The 19712-nt window shown below is 43.6% G+C and overlaps 1 protein-coding gene across 9 annotated transcripts in view; it reads right to left on the reverse strand.

The window, feature by feature from the left end:
- Window positions 1-695: 695 nt before the first annotated feature.
- Window positions 696-19712, reverse strand: part of gramd4a (GRAM domain containing 4a) — a 68820-nt gene continuing 49803 nt past the window's right edge. For 6 of the 9 annotated variants that reach the window (XM_085137741.1, XM_085137742.1, XM_085137738.1 and 3 more), the window contains 15 exons: window positions 18185-18323; window positions 17812-17837; window positions 17455-17546; window positions 16501-16592; window positions 16015-16063; window positions 15845-15916; window positions 15718-15761; window positions 15507-15616; window positions 13862-14016; window positions 13186-13203; window positions 10906-11050; window positions 10656-10749; window positions 4685-4775; window positions 4463-4531; window positions 696-1420 (listed from right to left, as the gene is read on the reverse strand). In XM_085137741.1, coding sequence (XP_084993867.1) covers window positions 1313-1420; window positions 4463-4531; window positions 4685-4775; window positions 10656-10749; window positions 10906-11050; window positions 13186-13203; window positions 13862-14016; window positions 15507-15616; window positions 15718-15761; window positions 15845-15916; window positions 16015-16063; window positions 16501-16592; window positions 17455-17546; window positions 17812-17837; window positions 18185-18323 — 1304 coding nt within the window. In that variant the 3' untranslated portion in view covers window positions 696-1312. The remainder of the gene's footprint in view (window positions 1421-4462; window positions 4532-4684; window positions 4776-10655; window positions 10750-10905; window positions 11051-13185; window positions 13204-13861; window positions 14017-15506; window positions 15617-15717; window positions 15762-15844; window positions 15917-16014; window positions 16064-16500; window positions 16593-17454; window positions 17547-17811; window positions 17838-18184; window positions 18324-19712) is intronic. The other 3 variants (XM_085137739.1, XM_085137743.1, XM_085137740.1) reach the window with 3 other exon arrangements.

Below are 19712 nucleotides of genomic sequence, written 5' to 3' on the forward strand. Positions count from 1 at the left end.
GCTGAGCACTTATACAAGTAGAGTCACCCAATCAGAAGGAGACTTTAGACGGTTTAGGATACAGTGAGCTGAAAGGCCTTTACGGCCTTTGTGTGGAGAAATGTGCCAGTTAGAGTTTCTTCTACTCCTGCTTTTACAGCCAGTTTGATGGTTGTCTGGTGCAGCGTGCAGACATCAATCTGCTGTTAATACAAAGTGCTCAGACTGTTCTTTCTGCTGAGAGACCAGCTGAACATGGCCTCGAGGAGAGGAGAGGAAGGCTGTAATAATGAGACTGCAGTGGTTTCTAACACTGACCAACATATAACATCCGTGCGTTGCCACACACACACACACACACACGTCAGCATTTCCAGTTTTTAATAAAGTGCAGGGAGAACAGCAGAGATGGGACAAATAAATGGTCTCCATGTGTCGAGAGTTTAAGCAGCAGGCGGTGTTGTGCTCTCATCGAGAAAAAAAAGAAAGAAAAAAAGATCTGTTACTAAGACCAAAAGACATTTTTCAAAATAAAGGCATATAAGATGAAAACGTCACTGCACTGTTTCACAAACACGGATGCCGAACGCAGCAGTGGACGTTTTTGCTTCGTTGGTTCGGCTAAAAGGACAAGAGAGACCAAGCCAACGGCGGTGTAAACTAAGAGGAAGGCTCCGTGTCAGCTGTCATCACAGCTAATAATACACTTTATTTAAAAAAAAATTAAATTAAAATACAGCCATGGATGAGACGAAGCACCGCTCAGCCTGTCTGAATATTTGTTTTTGCACTGATTTGGAAAAGCTCGTTTTTACACATGTGGCAGTTTGAACTGTTTGTTTTTTAAATACATCCAGGATGATGAGAGCTGTATGAAGTCTTCCTACCACAGTAGAGAACATCAGAGTCGCTTAAGATGCAAATTAAGACCTTAAGACACACACACACAGACACACACACACAGAAACAGGAAGCCAGCTAAGTCAAGTGGTCAGCAGGTGGGAGAGGAGGCCAGCCCCCCCTCACCAGCCTCCTGATGATTGATAAAACCACACTGATCATCCTCTCTTAGCGAATTTAGTCCATAATCGCCCACAGGAAAAGCGTCATGTGACTAAACACCAGCTACACCCACATATTCCCTCTAACGTGGCCTAAGCAGAAAAAGCCACCAACTGGGCCGAGATCATCGACTATGATGATGAGGAAGAGGAGGAGGCAGCTCACACACGGTCGAAGAGTGCGGCGTTAGAGAGTGTCATCCAGTTCGGCTGAGACTCGGGAGGTTCTCTGCATCAGACTTCAGCCCCGGCGGAGGAGAGCGGAAGGCTCTTTAGAGCTCGGCGCTGGCCGGCGGTTTGCTGGTCACGATCTTCATGTACTGGGTGAAGATGGCCTCGAAAGCCTCGTCCCTGTGGATCATGGCACCAAACACCAATGGCTGGAGGAGACAGAGATCCTTGGCTGTTAGTGTGCTTCTACTGTTGTAAAAAGAAATAAATAAAATAGAATCTGCTGCCAAGTTAAAGCAGCACGAGGCAAAAAACAACAAAAACATAACTAAACTGGAATAAAAAACCTCTTCAGTAAAGCTGGAACATGGAGGAAAGCATCATTCTCAGCAGTACGCAGCAGTCACACTGTTGAAAGCCCTGTGATGGTATCAGAGTATATTTTTCCCTGATAATAGAGTTATTATAAAAGATTATTAACATTAAAGTGGGATTATTAAGTTATGATGATGGCATGGCACAGGCATGGTTTTAAACACTGAGGTTAGTGCAAGTGCAGTGGTGGGCAGTTAATTTTCCCAAGGGCAAAGCACCGATATGTTTATAAAGTAATAAAATTAATAGAAGAAAATTGAGTTTAGCTTATTGGCGTGGCCCCAGCCCTGGGCCGGCATATGTGCAAGTAATCCCTGCGAGCAAAACGCAGGGTTCAAACTTCTGTACACATTCTGTTTAGGAGGGTTTCTTTCTACTCTTGGCTCTATATGATATCATCGAGAGACCCCGCCCTACACTCTGTAAGCACAGAAGCCCCACCCACATGTTCAGCAACCAACCAATCAGGGGGAAGTTGGCTTAAAAGGAAATGAGTGTAGCAATTTATCTGGAAAAAATTCACACATCATGTACTGACAGCAACAAGAGTCTCAAACAGAAGCTGATAATAACAACAGTAATAACCGCTGTCATTCCAACCAATAAAGGGAAATTTTACACCATAAATAAATGAACAGTTGCACATAAATTACAGTGAGTTTCCACTTGGGGGCGCCAAAGTCCAACTTTCAGATTATCTAAATACAAACTGATTAGAGATAACATTATGACCAGCTGAATAATATTGTGTTAATAAAACCTTTTGCTGACAAAACAACCCTGACTCAACGAGGCACGGACTCCACTAGACCCCTGAAGTCCTGTATGTTGTGAGGTGGGGCCTCCAGCGCGTCCAGCATATCCCGCACATGCTTGCCGGGATTGAGATCTGAGGAAATCGGAGTGTTAAACATGTTCTTGTGCTCCTCAAACCATTCCTGAACCGTTTTTGCTTTGCTGCAGGGAGCATTAGCCCGCTAAAAGAGACCACAGCCATCAGGGAGCACCGTTTCCATAACAGCATACATGGTCTGCAACAATGCTTTAGACTGTTGGATGTCCTGGATATGCTGGTTTCCTGGCATTTCATTGCCCAAAACATCACACTGCTTCTGTAGGCTTGCCTTTGCCCCATTGTGCATCCTGGTGCCAGGTCATCCATGTGATGTAACATTCATCAGACCAGGTCACCTTCTTCCATTGCTCCGTGGTCTTGTTCTGATGCCAGTGGTAGCGCTGGCATGCTGGCATGCTAGCATGGACACCTGGCTGGTCTGCAGCTACGCAGCCCAATTTGCAACAAACTACAATGTTCTGTATTCTGAGCCCTTTCTATCAGAACCAGAACGTTTTGTGCAGTTTGAGTTACATAAGCTCGTCTGTTGGATCGGACAACGCAGGCCAGCCTTCACTCCTCACGTGCATCCGTGACGTCGTTGCTGGTTCACCACCATTCCTTCTTTGGAACAGCCCACAAGAACTGCAGCTCTGGAAATGTTCCGACCCAGTCATCTAGCCATCACAATGTGACCCATTTTTTTTAACATCAACTTTGAGGACACTTCCTCACTAATAATTAGCATCCACTAACAGGCGCCACAATGCAGAGATAATAAGTGTTGATAATGTTATGCCTGATCGGCGTATACCTATGTTCATGTGGTGGTAAACACTGTACAGTAGCTACAGTCTTTGCTCTTCCCTTTCAGTCGGTTCACTTGGTACTGTGGAGCAGTGACATGTAATACTACGTGTGCTGTACCGAGTGAATCGACTGAAAGGAACAGAAGTTATAGACATGACTGTTCCCAATAATCTCACCAACCTCTTTCTCTACTTCCTCAGTAGGAAAAATTATTGATGCTACATCTCTGTTACCTAGCTACCCGGTAACATCCTTGATGGCCAACTAATCAGCTCGTAAATCAAATCTTAATGAAACGCCCACAGAAACCCACAGCAGCTCACATTTGTGAATTTCGATTTGTCACATGCAATACTGGAGAATTACTGCTGACTAGGGATGGGTATCGTTTAGGTTTTATCCAATACCAGTACCAAACCGGTACTTTTGAAACGGTGCCGGTGCTTAAACGGTGCTTAAACAATGGAAAAAACACAAAATTGGTCCAAAAACCTCTCATGTTCAGCTGTTTTCCACTTTTTCTTTGGTCATTTTAGCCTTTTTGGCCAGGGTGAAGGGAGTATCTGCCATCAAACAAGAAGACAGCCGCATGTAGCTATGATGGTGTTTGCTAGTTCACCTTACATGCATTAATGTAATAACGTGGTTAGCCTACTCAACGTAAATTACACACGAACAACATTAAGCAACTCACGCAGAGAAGAACGGCTGCCATTTCTCAGCTTTTAAAAAAACGCTATGCGTCGCCAGGTCGCCGTTTCATCAGATTCGAGGTGTTACCCCCTTTTTTCACAGTTTCACAGTATCACCTTAAAGCACTTGTTGCAGGCTGCTGAGTTTGCATCTTAAGTACAGCCAGACTTTGACCGCTTCGCCTTGGGTATTTTTAATCTGTAGCTCTGCTCTAAAAGAACGTACGTACCTGGACCCGCCTACTATCCTCGGAAACGTAAAATGATTGGCTAGAATCTAAAGTGTATCACAGCTCAGGAAAAAAAAGCACCGAAAATAAAGCAGCAAAATGTGCGCTGCTTTTCGGTCTGGTTACTACCGTTTATGTCAGAACCGGTGCCATCATGGCCCATCCCTACTGTTGACTTGTCTGAAACTAACTGAAAGGACAAAAACACAACATCTATAGCAGATAATTATTAAGATGTTGGACTGAGCTTCAGCTGAAGCAAATGAAATCACGACTCCAAACAAAATAATAAATATACAAAGTCTGTACCTTCTGAGTGGAAGGAGTGGCTATTGAAATGCCCATCCCACTTCCTGGTAGGACTGACAACACTTTGTACTGTGGAGGAGAAAACCAGAAATATCTGCTTTAAATACACACCAGAATAGAATTACATTAGTTTCATTATTAATATTTAAAGTAAGTAATTATCCAGTTTTAGAGAGACTGCTGGCCTCGAGACATTCCTTATGCGTATTACTGAGTCATTACCTTTTGTATGTCAGTGATGTCCACCAGCTTGATGACTTTGTGCTTCTTGGAGGAGCTCGATCTGGAGCTGGAGCTCTCAAAGCACAGGTAACTGAGAGAGACAGAGAGCTTTGTGAAAGGAGGGAAACAAAGACACCAAAAAAACCATCCAAACTGAACAGACGTGTAATATTCAATTTTTCAATTCAATTTTATTTATATAGCGCCAAATCACAACAAATGTCGCCTCAAGGCGCTTCATAGATACAGAGAAAAGCCCAACAATCATATGACCCCCTATGAGCAAGCACTTTGGCGACAGTGGGAAGGAAAAACTCCCTTTTAACAGGAAGAAACCTCCGGCAGAACCAGGCTCAGGGAGGGGCGGCCATCTGCTGCGACCGGTTGGGGTGAGAGAAGGAAGACAGGATAAAGACATGCTGTGGAAGAGAGACAGAGATTAATAACAGATACGATTCAATACAGAGAGGTCTGTTAATACATAGTGAGTGAGAAAGGTGACTGGAAAGGAAAAACTCAATGCATCATGGGAATCCCCCGGCAGCCTACATCTATTGCAGCATAACTAAGGGAGGATTCAGGGTCACCTGGTCCAGCCCTAACTATATGCTTTAGCAAAAAGGAAGGTTTTAAGCCTAATCTTAAAAGTAGAGATAGTGTCTGTCTCCTGAATCCAAACTGGAAGCTGGTTCCACAGAAGAGGGGCCTGAAAACTGAAGGCTCTCCCTCCCATTCTACTTTAAATACTCTAGGAACAACAAGTAGGCCTGCAGAGCGGGAGCGAAGTGCTCTAATAGGGTGATATGGTACTACAAGGTCATTAAGATAAGATGGGGCCTGATTATTTAAGACCTTGTATGTGAGGAGCAGGATTTTGAATTCAATTCTGGATTTAACAGGAAGCCAATGAAGGGAAGCCAAAACAGGAGAAATATGCTCTCTCTTTCTAGTCCCTGTCAGTACTCTTGCTGCAGCATTTTGGATTAACTGAAGGCTTTTCAGTGAGTTTTTTGGACATCCTGATAATAATGAATTGCAGTAGTCCAGCCTGGAAGTAATAAATGCATGAACTAGTTTTTCAGCGTCACTCTGAGACAGGATATTTCTAATTTTAGAGATGTTGCGCAAATGGAAGAACGCAGTCTTACATATTTGTTTAATATGTGCGTTGAAGGACATATCCTGGTCAAAAATGACTCCAAGGTTCCTCACAGTGTTACTGGAGGCCAAGGTAATGCCATCCAGAGTAAGAATCTGGTTAGATACCATATTTCTAAGCTTTTCAGCGCCGAGTACAATGACCTCAGTTTTATCTGAGTTAAGAAGCAGAAAGTTAGTGGCCATCCAAGTCTTTATGTCTTTAAGACATTCCTGCAGTTTAACTAATTGGTGTGTGTTATCTGGCTTCATGGACAGATAGAGCTGGGTGTCATCTGCATAGCAGTGAAAATGTATGCTATGTCTTCTAATGATGCTGCCTAGGGGAAGCATGTATAATGTAAACAGAATTGGTCCTAGCACCGAACCCTGTGGAACTCCATAATTAACCTCAGTGTGTGAAGAGGACTCTCCATTTACATGCACAAATTGGAGTCTATTAGATAGATATGATACAAACCACTGCAGTGCAATACCTGTAATACCTACAGCATGTTCTAATCGCTCTAATAGAATATTATGGTCAACAGTATCGAATGCTGCACTAAGGTCAAGAAGGACAAGCACAGAGATGAGTCCACTGTCAGAGGCCATAAGAAGATCATTTGTAACCTTCAATAAAGCTGTTTCTGTGCTGTGATGAACTCTGAAACCTGACTGAAACTCTTCAAATAAACCATTCCTCTGCAGATGATCTGTTAGCTGTTTGACAACTACTCTTTCAAGGATTTTTGATATGAAAGGAAGGTTGGAGATTGGCCTATAATTAGCTAAGACTGCTGGGTCTAGAGATGGCTTTTTGAGTAAAGGTTTAACTGCAGCCACCTTGAAGGCCTGTGGTACATAGCCGATTATTAGAGATAGGTTGATCATATATAAGATCGAAGAATTAATCAATGGCAGGACTTCTTTGAGCAGTTTTGTAGGAATGGGGTCTAAAAGACACGTTGATGGTTTGGAGGAAGTAATTATTGAAGTTAACTCAGAAAGATCGATTGGAAAAAAAGAGTCTAACTTAACATCAATGGAACTAAGAGTAGCTGTAGATAATATTACATCTGTGGGATGATTATTGGTAATTTTTTCTCTAATGATAAAAATTTTATTTGTGAAGAAGTTCATGAAGTCATCACTAGTTAACGTTAAAGGGATGGTTGGCTCAACAGAGCTCTGACTTTTTGTCAGCCTGGCTACAGTGCTGAAGAGAAACCTGGGGTTGTTCTTATTTTCTTCAATCAGTGATGAGTAGTAAGCTGTTCTGGCTTCGCGGAGGGCTTTCTTATAAAGCAACAAACTATTTCTCCAGGCTAAATGATGATCCTCTAAATTTGTGACACGCCATTTCCTCTCCAGATTACGAGTCATCTGCTTTAGGGTACGTGTTTGAGAATTATACCACGGGGTCAGGTACTTCTGATTAGAGACCTTAGTTTTCACTGGAGCTACAGTATCCAGAGTCGTACGTAGTGAGGAGGTGAAATTATTAACAAGATAATCGACCTCTGTTGGGGTAGCGTTCAGATAGCTGCTCTGCTCTGTGTTGGTACAGGGCATTGACGATGATAACAGTGGCTGGATTATATTCTTAAACTTAGTTACAGCGCTTTCAGAAAGACATCTACTTTGATAAAGTCCACTCTCCACTGCTGCGTAATCAATTATTGTAAATGTAAATGTTATCAAGAAATGATCAGACAGGAGAGGGTTTTCAGGAAACACTGTTAAATGTTCAGTTTCTATGCCATATGTTAAAACAAGATCTAGAGTGTGATTAAAGTGGTGGGTGGGTTCTTTTACATTTTGAGAGAAACCAATTGAGTCTAACAACAGATTAAATGCCATGTTGAGGCTGTCATTTTTAGCATCTACATGGATGTTAAAATCACCCACAATAATTATTTTATCTGAGCTCAGAACTAAATTAGATATAAAGTCTGAGAAATCAGACAGAAACTCTGTGTAAGGCCCAGGTGGACGATAGATGATAACAAGTAAGACTGGTTTCTGAGTTTCACAGCTGGGGTGGACAATGCTAAGCATCAGGCTTTCAAATGAATTAAAAGTCTGTCTTGGTCTATCATTAATTAATAGACTGGTGTGAAAAATTGCTGCCACACCGCCCCCTCGACCTGTGCTTCGAGATTTCTGGTAGTTAGAATGACTCGGGGGTGTTGATTCATTTAAACTAACATAATCATCCTGCTGCAACCAGGTTTCTGTAAGGCAGAGTAAATCAATTTGTTGATCAATTATTAAGTCATGTACTAACAGAGACTTGGAGGAGAGAGACCTAATATTTAATAATCCACATTTCACTGTTTTACTCTTTGGTTCAGATGTGGATACTGTATTATTCTTTCTTTGTGATTGTTTAAGTTGTTTGTTTTTTGTCTTTTTGGAAGCAGACACAGTCTCTATGGAGATGGGTTTTTGGGGGGGTAGCAGGAGGAGAGAAGCTGCAGAGAGGCGTGTAAGACTGCAACTCTGCTTCCTGGTCCCAACTCTGGATAGTCATGTTTTGAGGGGTTTAATAAATTTGTCCATATTTCTAGAAATGAGAGCTGCTCCATCCAAAGTGGGATGGATGCCGTCTCTCCTAACAAGACCAGGTTTCCTCCAGAAGGTTTGCCAATTATCTATGAAGCCCACATCGTTTCTGGGACACCACTCAGACAGCCAGCAATTTAAGGAGAACATGCGGCTAAACATGTCACTCCTGGTCTGATTGGGGAGGGGACCAGAGAAAACTACAGAGTCCGACATTGTTTTGGCAAAGTTACACACCGATTCAATATTGATTTTAGTGACCTCCGATTGGCGTAACCGGGTGTCATTACTGCCGACGTGAATTATGATTTTATTGAATTTACGTTTACCCTTAGCCAGCAGTTTTAAATTTCCTTCAATGTCGCCTGCTCTGGCCCCTGGAAGACAATTGACTATGGTTGCCGGTGTCTCTAGCTTCACATGTCTGAGAACAGAGTCACCAATTACCAGAGTTTGACCCCCGGCGGGTGTGTCACCGAGTGGGGAAAAACGGTTAGACACATGAACGGGTTGGTGGTGTACCTGGGGCTTCTGTTTAGGACTACGCTTCCTTCTCACCGTTACCCAGCCTTTCCCCAGCTGCTTGGGGTCTGCCGGGGAACAGCTAGCGGGGCCTACGCTATCTTCGGCTGCACCAGCTACAGGGGCCTGGCTAGCTAAGGGTGAGAGCAGGGTGCAAAGCCGAGTCTCCAATTCAGTAATCCTGGCCTCCAGAGCTGCAAATATGCTACATTTGTTACAGATATCATTACTGCTAAAGGAGGCCGAGGAGTAACTAAACATCTGACACAATGAGCAAGAAAGTGCAGAAGGGACAGGTGAGGTAGCCATGGTGCTAACGGGTCGGCTACGAGCTAAGCTAGCGAAACAGTACAGAGACAGTGAGTGAATACTATAAATTAGGTAGTGAGTACACAGAAAGTGTGCTTCGGATGAAGCACGTGAAGATTATACTGTGAAAAAAGAATGTATTTAAAAGTTGTTAATTAAACTGCTAAGCAAATAAGCTACTCAGAAACACCACTGTGTTTGAGCAGGAACAGGAAGCGATACTATACCACAGAGCGAGCGAGCGAACACCAAGTGACAGCGTTAATAAAGTCTTGAGTCGAGTGTTCTCAGGAGGAAGGCTGCGCTGCACAGAGCTACACAGAGAGGAAGAGAGATGAGGCTCAGCGCAACTTAAAACTACTGTCGTGTCCAAATTCATGGGCTGCATCCTCCTGAGGACCCAGCCTTCGCGGTCTACGTGGGCCGGGTCCTCAGAAGGTCGGGTAGGCCGGAAGTAAACGGCTGGGGAAATTGGACGGTCTAGCCTTCTGATTAGCGTCACCGCTGTGTCGGTGGAGTTTAATAAACTCGGCCGTCTGCTCCTTGCTATCTAAAATATAACAGGACACTGGCGTAAATTCTCGACCATCTCACACTTCTGTTTAATCGGTTTTCTGTTTGATGTTTAGTCAGCTGTGTGAAAACCACCCGGGGGATTAATAAAGTTTTATTTTATCTAATCTAATAACTTTAATCTCAGCCAAACCGATTTACTCACGAACAAATAAAACACTGAAAAAAGCCCAACAATAACATTTTTAGCTTGTCTAAGTGACTTATATATCACGTTTAACCCGAGCAGCAAAAGTCCGCGGTGATCTGAAAATGATGTGCCGGGAGTTGTGCCATTCTCGGCGGCTTCAGTGACCCTCGAGCTCCCGGCTGCTATCGAGCTGGTGGGTAGCAGATGCTCCGAAAACGTCGAAGCACTTTTGCAAATATGCGATATCTTGATAAACCGAGCAGATATTTGATGTTTACACAGCCACTTTCTCGCCTGAAAATATGTTAAAAGTTTATTTTGTGACCCAGAAAGATTAGTAAGAGTAATTTTAAAACTTAGTAGCGGCCGCCATTGATGGAAACTGGGGTTTGGCTGGGCCGCGCTATGAATTCTGGGATATGGTGGGCCATGAAGGACACACCCGACCCAATCTTCAAATTCGGGGAAAAGGAGGACGCATTTGTCGGCTGCATTCGGAGGAGTCTACGAATTTGGACAGCCTTCGGCGCGTCGCTGTGACGTAATTGGTCTACAAATGCGGCCTCAGGAGGATGCAGCCCATGAATTTGGACACGACCTACGTCTCCTCTGGACTAATGAATCTCCGTTCCTCTCGTCTGCTCCACCTGTAAATGGAAATGCTGCTTCTCTCCTGCGCTCAGAGATTTGATGCGATAAAGCTCTCCCCTGAGACAAAGATGTTCCACTTACTTCTCCGTGACGTAAAGCATCCCGTTCCTGATGTAGTCTGTGGGCATCTTCCTGTCTCGGTTTATCAGGCAACATCTCCAGCCATTTTCACAGACTGTGAACAAACAGCATACAAGATGATGAAGGAGCGTTATTCACAGAAAACACATGATTCCAGCTTTTAGACATTTCTAAGTTGGATGTACAGAAATAAAAATGGGTGCCAAAGGAAAAAAATAAATAAATAAAAAACTGTAGTACTTGCTCTTACCCGGCAGAGGGCGCTCTGACTCTGGCAGGTTGAAAATCTCGTGGAAAGCTCCCTTCTTGGTGCTGTGAGAGCGACCGCTCTCCTCCTCTCTGCTCCCCCCACACGGGACGTTGGCGAGGCTTCCACGAGAAACCACCGGCTGGACCTGGAGAGAGTCGGAGGGAAGAGGGGAAGGAGGATGGAGGGAAGAAAAAAAAAGAGGGGAAAAAAGTGAGAACATAAAAGGACAGAAAGAAAGAGTCACATTAAACTCAGCGGATGAGGCTTTATAAATCTGTGTGAACTACAGTATCCCACAGCTTTAGCGACAAGTGGCCAAACTTCAAACAGCTCCCCAACTTTTGAGGTTGCATCATGTGCGCTTTCTTCACAGCAGGCTCAGGTGTGACGTGCAAAGCAAAGAGTGAGGCCATCATTCAAGTCAGCATCCATAAATTACCTACAACGCGCGTTTACCAAAAACATTCGTGTCCACTGCAGTTTTACAGTTTCACTTACACCAGCGTTAGTTATCACAAGACAAAGTCAGATAAACTTCAGGGTTACTGATCTCTCCAGTTAGCAAGCATAAACCATTGTGACTCCATTACCAGTTCAGCTGCGTCGGTGCAAATGAAAGCAGCTGCAGGTGCACTGAAGAGGCAACACCACAAAAAGGAGTCATTTTGCAGGAGGTGGCCACACCGGCTCGCTCCTTATCACCCATTTACGCTCACCACACAATTTGCAACCAAACAGCAAGGTCATCACAGCTTGGTAGCATTTATACCAGCACTGAGGGTGTGACTATACGCTGCAGTACTCTCCTGAATGATCAGGAAAAGCCTCCACATCAGCGCTGGTACAGTACAGGAGCACAAGTCTAAAAATTTTTCCAGAAAGTCTGATCTTCTCAAACTGTTTCAACATCTCCTCATATATAATCTCTGAGCTTCTGTGTTGACATGTCATTAAAACTGAAAGAGTTACACAATTGTTTCTTAAACCTGTGGTGGCACAAAAAGACTCCACTTTTGTCATGTGGGGAAAAACTGGCGAGCATAAACGGGCCATCACGCCTCTTGATTGATTTTACTCCACTTCTACTTTTTGATGGAGTCCTCATCACTGCTGGTAGCAGATATTGCACCTGCAGCCCAATCGGGTTATAGAGCTAGTCCACCTCCTCAAGGACGACGCATCATATCCACGAGTGCCAACGGGAAAAAGGGGGAGAAACCAGGAGGCGGGCATTATATGAGTTTAGCAGCACATCTGCTTTTCTGTACCAAAGCTCTGCAGAATGACCTGCAGCACGCTTCCTGTGCATGTTTCTGATCAAACTAACAGAATCAGACTCCAAGAGGTGGCATGAAGTCCTCACGGTCCTGAAGCTTAAAAAAAGAAAACAAAAAAAACCCAAAAGCCAACGAGCAAATGCATGAGCTGCACGGACACCAGGACTTTATGACACCCTCTTGCAGTCTGATTCTATCACATGATTAGCTTGCAGAGGTCATTCTGTAGAGCTCTGGCAGTACTCCTCCTGTTCCTCCACACACAGAGGAACAGATACTGGTGCTGCTGCTGGGTTGATGCCCATCTATGGCCCTGTCCAGCTTTACTCTTGCAATGGGCCCAGCTCCTAGTACCTCCTCCACACTCCTATGCTGGGAGACAGCAAAGCTTCTTGTGACACGTGGATGCATCACCCTGAAGGAGACGGACAGCCTGTTCTGCAGATCCATCTCCTGCTAACAGCAGTGACAAGAACAATGAGGAAAAAGTAAAAATAGAGAAAAATCAGTCAGAGGGAGAAGGAGAGAGCAGCAGCCTGTGGCCACCACCTCGATGGTAAGATCAACTGTTCGCTTCATATTTATGCAGGCCTCTTTACATAAGAGTTTTAATCTAACGATCTAACAGCAGTTATGGTGTATTTAAGGGGAACAGGACGATATTAATGCGCTAACATGAAACTACACTCGTCAAATCTTCTCTACGTGCCTACTCAGTAAACACACTGCCAATTCTCACAAGCATCTATGTTCGTGGATCCAAAATGTCACGGGGCTGCAGGCTCTTAAAGATCATTCAAACAAAAGAGAATAAAAACACCGCAGTGTCAAAGAGCAAAAAGGAAAATCGCAGACCGTTTTGTTGACATTTTGATCCACTGCATTCACGAATTACTGACAGCCACTCACTAGGTGTGTCACACATCACTCACACACACACACGCATTGTGGTGAACTGGCAGCACACACAAGCACAGTAGAGTAGACACACCAGAGGCCCTACCTTCTCAGTGCCAGAGAGCTGAGAGAGAGAAACGACAGAGCAGACCTGTGACTGCGGCCACGGCAAACACACACTCAGACATTCATGTAAGAGGAACTTTGTGGTCCCACACAGAACAATCACGGGCTCAATTGTATTGCATTATTGACAGGAGGGCTGATATTTTGATTGATTGATTGTTCATACTTTATTCATCCCGAGGGAAATTGGGCTAAGGCTGCCAGCGCCATAGTTTTGATACTTTATTGATCTATTTTTATCCACCACAAAGGGAGTCAGTGGGAGGTGGGCTATAGTGGGTGGACTGCTGACAACATGAAAGACTGGACCCGACCTGCTGCTGATGGATGATCCCTCTGAGTACCCCAACACCCAAATGGAGGTGGTATATGTGCCTTTCTTCTTGTGTGTGTGTTTGAGATGATTGCTTATATATTAATCTGCAAATAATGTGAATTCACTCAAATTCTAGCTTGCAAGAAGTTTTGCAATGCAACTGAAAGCCTCTGTGGTATAAACCTGTTAACAACTCAGGTCTTTAAGTTTGAAATCAGGATGGGCTAAAGGAAGAAATATTTTCTTATTTAAGATTTTAATTTAAAAAAAACCTGAGACAGGAAGCAGTGTTGCTGGTAGAAAATGTGTGTGGGTTGGTGTTGGGGTCTGTTTGCCTTACCCGTCTCGACACCGTGGCGTTTGTCCTTTCTTTGAGCTGGGGGTCGGTGGGAAGGCTGTTCCACACGATGTAAGGCGTGTCATACTTGTCGCGGAGCTTCGGGCAGCTCTTAAACAGGAAGTCTATGATGAAGAACTTGATGCCGGCGTACACGCCTGCAAAGAGTAATCACAGACACATTAATTCTTAAAAAAAATATAAAATAAAAGCGGTTAAATGATGCAAAGCAACACCGTTTAGTGAAAATAACCCCTCAGATGTGCCTCACTGACAGACAAAGGGATGCCCCAAATAGGTGACGCGCCCCCGCCCAAAGGTGACCTTGATGACATCACTAGTTTCAGCATTTTGCCCATTCTTGCACATACAGACACTGAGCCAGTTATATGTTGGAGCTCAAAGTGACTCTGGTGTATTGTTGGTTATCCAGAGCCTCTGCAGCTCAGCAGTCAGATTTTCTCCTCATGGTAAAACAGCAGATTTACAGAATAAAGTGCAGAATAATGAAAAGCTTCCAGTGATGAGTAGAGGTTCCAATTTCCAGTTAAACTCGATGGAAAACCAGCCTAAGAGCTCCTGATGAGACTGACGTGGCACAGATGCACACATGACCACAGATTTCTTCTCCACTACATGAACTGGGCTCCGATGACTGACCCACCAGCCGACACCCACTTACAAACTGGACTCTCTTTGGGGGAACGTTTTTATTATAATAGTTTTGTATTTGGAGCCTGTCATGCAGCTGCTGTGTGTTCCCAGGTTCCTTATCGTTTTCCCCGTTGGTATCAATTACCCACAACCAGAGTCACACATACTACAGAAGGCAGTGGCTCTGCATGTACAGACTATGTGGGGATCTTCCCCATGATGGGTGCAATACAGCCTGCCGATGTCACTTTGTGCCAACACAGACTGGTTTCCTCTGCACACTGTCACATTTTTCCGTTCCATGTTCACAATGTAACAATGTGCTCAGCTAGCTGTCTTCTTCTTTCAGCTGCTCCCATTAGATCATCTGCCTCCATCTCACCCCGTCCTCCTCTGCATGTCCTCCTTCACCCATGAACCTCCTCTGAGGTCATCCTCTCATCTCCCTGCCTGGCAGCTCCATCCTCAGCATCCTTTGTCCAATATATTCCTTCTCTGCACATGTCCAAACCATCTCAGCCTTGCCTCTAATTTTGTCTCCAAATGCGGTTAGCTATCAGTCACGCTGAATGTGTGGTCTGTTTTTTTTTTCTCCAATTGAAATGAGTCACTGAAGAAATCTTAGATGGGATCTGAAATAATCAACGTCAGTATATTTACTTTGTTTAAATGTCCAGTGCAGCTTTTAAGCATACATTGATTTTGGTTATTTGCTCCTTTTAAATGGAGAAATCAAGTGCTAGATGGAAATTTGGCTAAATGACAGCAGCTTCTATGCCAACAGTTTGCTCCGAGCACCTTTCAAGAAAGTCTGAGTGCATAGTGGTTTGGGAGACGCTTTGCAAAATAAAAGTAGTAATTATGTATAAGATGCCAATAGCCTGCAGCTTCCCCACACAGGCTGAGGGAGGACGGCTCCACAGGTTCTGCATCTGTTTGTGACTGAGTTCATGTACTGTCACGATGAAAAAGATGCTTTTTGAACATCACTCACCAATCATGAAGCCCAGCAGTTTGTACGGCAGGACGCAGGAGGTGACGAAAGTCACCCACAGGCAGACGTAAAGTTTCTGGGTGCTCTCTGGCTGCACCCACATGAACAGACTGAAACACAGACAGCAGGAGGAGGACAGAATACACATCAGTATACAAGTTCTGTGCATTTCTTGCACACTTGATTGTCAGGCTGAAACAAAACCACTCACTTCTTTATCTTCTCTAAAACATCAGCCATCTTTCCAAAGAGGTTCTGAAAGAGATTTAAAAGCACCTCATTAAAGAGTTTGTCTTGTTTCGAGCAGCGGTTGGATCGTTAGATGAACCTCGTTATACCTGTGCTTTTTGTGCAACGTCAAGTACAAGCTGAAACTTTTCAGACACAGTCAAGTCTTCCTTTGGAGGCTCCTTTAACAACACACACACACACAAAAGCCGCACGTTGATCTCCAGTCATGGATACATTTCCTTCTGATTTGCACAACAACAACAGGAAGGCATCTTACCATGGGTTCAGAGACCTCAGGCACAATGCTCCACTGGATCCTCCAACCTCTGAAAAATAGAAGGTATAAATAATGCACATGTTATAAGGCAACTATTCCTTCAATGCAAAACAACTTTAAAGGACCGACTTTTCCAGCCTTGGGAGCTCTGCTTGAAATCAGCTCTGACCCTGTCTGTTATCGTGTACTGCTCTTTTGTAGCAACAATTACAACAACCCCAAATATGCACAAATGTGTGCATGTTTTTAAAATCTGGCGGTTTTAACAAACATTTGCTGTGTGACTACAGGGCCGCGGTGTGCATCTGTTTACTACCAGCACAGCTGTGGCCTCAGTAGTTGATGTTAATGTGGGTTTTTTGCACAATTAATCACGCTAAAAGCTGAAAATCGGACTGTAGCCTTTTACAAACAATCGAGCTCAACCGTGAAGCAACAGCTGAGGCAAAAATGATCCTGCTTTTATAAATAAATGACAGTTTTTACCTGGCAATGAGGTAATTTAAGGACAAGCGTAGGATAGCCAGGAAGAGGAACATGGGAATGGCCCAGCCATGCCAAGCAGCATTCATGTAAATCTGGATTCAAAATGGGGAAAAAAAGGACAATACACAGGTTAATGTGGTTTGTTGTTCTTTAATAAACAACCGATATGCATTAAATTCATCACTTTATAGCAGCGAGGACACATTCTTTCAGTCAATAACAGCAATGAATTATGAGATGGACATAAAGAGAAATCGGGGGGGCTCATTGTAAGCCTGAAGCGCATATACTTGGGTGATATATCAGCAGTGGAAGACGCTGAGTCACCTGTCAACACGTCTGGATACTGAGATGGTGTAGGGCCATAATCAGTGGGTTGAGGATGATTTAGCATAACCACTGACTGGACATTAATGAAGATCTGATTAGGCCTGCAGTCGCTGGCAGAATCACTGCAACTCATCACAGTGAAGCAGACATGACTTTAATATTCATTTAATCTCCCGGCCACGAGCTGTAAGACAATTAGGTCAGAGTAAAACTACAGATACGACTCTTTTCTATTAAAAGGGTCGTACCCGCTGTCCAAAATGATCATCGGACTCTTTTTCCAGTCTGGTTGATTTTAGAGACTTAATTTAACGTCATCAATTTCCTCTCTCTCATCACAATTGCCCTGCATCCTCTATGAAGTCTCACCGTGGATTAGATTTAGAGAAAAGAGGAAAAAGTCGCAACTGTCGTCAAATAAAATGTAAATGAAAATGTAGTGCAATGTGTCAAAGTGACAGAGACGGCAGATGACAGAAGCAGCACAGCTGTTAATGCATCAGCAGTTTATGGCAGGTAATCCTGTATCACAACTAACCTCAAGTTTTCTTTTAGAGAATATCGAAGCGCGATTATTAGACAAAGTGAAAACATTAATTCACATGTCTGAAGTGTAAGACTCACAATGAAGGCAATAGCTGAGGTGTACACGGAGTGCCAATTAGATAAGGCGGAGAGGTTCCTTAAGAAGTTGGTTACAGGTCTGGCTCCTCGCTCTGAAACAGCAAAGACAGGGATTCACTGAGAGTGTAAAGCTAAAGACAGAGCAGCAATGTGTTTATCTTTGTGAATCAGGCTTTTACTGTGAAATTTTCCAGGACATTTATATTTAACTACATGTTGAAATGTTCAAAAGGGGGAAAAAAAATTAGATCTACAATACACAGAACTAGAGTATTGCATGAATGTGTGTTAGTGATATCATTACTGTTATTATTATCATTATTATGTAGAGGATGCGAAGTAAAAGCTTATACTCACTGAGTCGCCTCATGTTTTCTGTCAACCTGGATGGAAAACAAAAGAAAGTGAAGGTCAGATTACGCGTAGATGCTGACATACACTCAAAAAAATAAATGCTGCTTTATGTGAGAGGGGAAGTGTTAACACTTTGGCCTTCATCCGTCTGTAATGACTCACTGTTCTGTACAGAGGAGGAGAGAAAATAAGTACGATGAGAAAAAACCCCACTTCCTCTGTGCAAAATCAAACCAGAGACAGCTACAGGGTGAGGGTACAAGCTTCAGTCTCGTCCACCGAGACCGAAGCTTTTATGCTCACTGGGCGCTCCGATTCCACATCTTCTTCAACAACCCGAGGAGTTATGTTCTGCTCGGGACCACATCTCACCCACCTTTTAGCACTTAGCGGTTCCTCAGCCTCCACTGTGCTTTCCTCCGGCTGGAAGCGGAAGTCTTCCATGTAAACCCCGAAGCGCTCGTACAGCCACTTCTGCAGCCGTGAACTCCACACTTCCTTCTGCTGTTTCTCTGCTAAAGAAATTGTTAATGCATTGTTAAAAGAAAATCACTGATATGTGATGGGCTTATGTTATCAATAACTCTTACTCCAACCCTATCTCCTGCCCTGTCATGGGGCCCAGACTGGACCACTTAAGCCTGGTCTCCGACAGTGATTATCCAATGGTAGCTGAGCAAATTCAAGGACTCACGCCAGGCCTGCTTCTGTGTTTCCAAGCACGTGATTGGGAAAGCTTTGGGCCATGATGTCTGCTTTTTCTGCATGTCTTGTTACAGGTTAAGCCACAGAAATGACACAGTCAGGATCACCACAGGCAGGTGGACATGGCTGTAGGGAAAGGTGTGAGCTGAACCAACAGAGCTTTGCAGCCTGAGCTGTTACATAAAAGCTAAATTTGCTGAATAAATATATATATAAAAAAAATACTTTGCAGTTTGCGTAATGAATCCGTGTTTTCTACACGATAAGCTGACTTACTGTAAATAACTGCCTGGATTTTATAACCTTGGTATTCTCTGCATGCAGTAAAACAGCCTGGTGGGCCTGATATCCTCATAAACTGCATACTTGCCAGTCAAAACAAGGACAACAGTCAACTGCTAATGCTGAAGTGTCCCTGAGCAAAAACTAGAGCTCTAATCTGCTGTGGTGTTTCAAGTGAACACTAATTTGTTGTGGTAGTACCCACAGGTGACTAACAGCCTGACTGCTCAGACATTTATTGCCATATGAGAATGAATACAGTTTTAAAAAGTGTTTATTTTTTCTGCTGTAGATGATACGATTCAGCTAGAAGCAGTTACATTTACAGTTTTCAAAGCCACCACTGCCAGGGCCCAAACAGACGCGATTTCTCACTTTCACGTTATCTACGGCAGGGCTTTGGTAGCTGAGTGCCAGCTCATTTAAACTAACATGTGACTGAGGGTAACATAGGAACGCTTTCACTTCATGGTGGTAATGTGGGGTTTTTTTTTTCTTTCCTTTTTTTGCTCTTTATAGTTTGACCTTTAGTGACATCACAGCCACATCACCACTGAAATCTGTTACAAAGTTTAGGGTGCTGTAACTGCTGCAGCAGGAGGTTGACTCTGCAAACACACAACTTTAAAAGTTTCAAATGATGGCGATGGTTTGCGTGGGTGCACGATCACGCTCTGGACCTGTTTGTTATATATGTAGTAGGGCTGCCACAAACGATTATTTTGATAGTCGACTAGTCACCGATTATTGCACCAGCAGCATCTGCTCTTATATAACTATCATTAGCTTACAGCTTTAAGTGTTTAAGGTATGTGCTAACTAAAAATAAAGACAAGATGATAGTTTATTAAATTTTAATGAAATTTGCAGATTGTTCCGGTGAAGTTTAATAAACTCCTTGCTATCTAAAATATAAC

Source organism: Neolamprologus multifasciatus, chromosome 17 (assembly GCF_963576455.1).
Source record: "Neolamprologus multifasciatus chromosome 17, fNeoMul1.2, whole genome shotgun sequence".
Lineage (NCBI taxonomy): Eukaryota > Metazoa > Chordata > Actinopteri > Cichliformes > Cichlidae > Neolamprologus > Neolamprologus multifasciatus.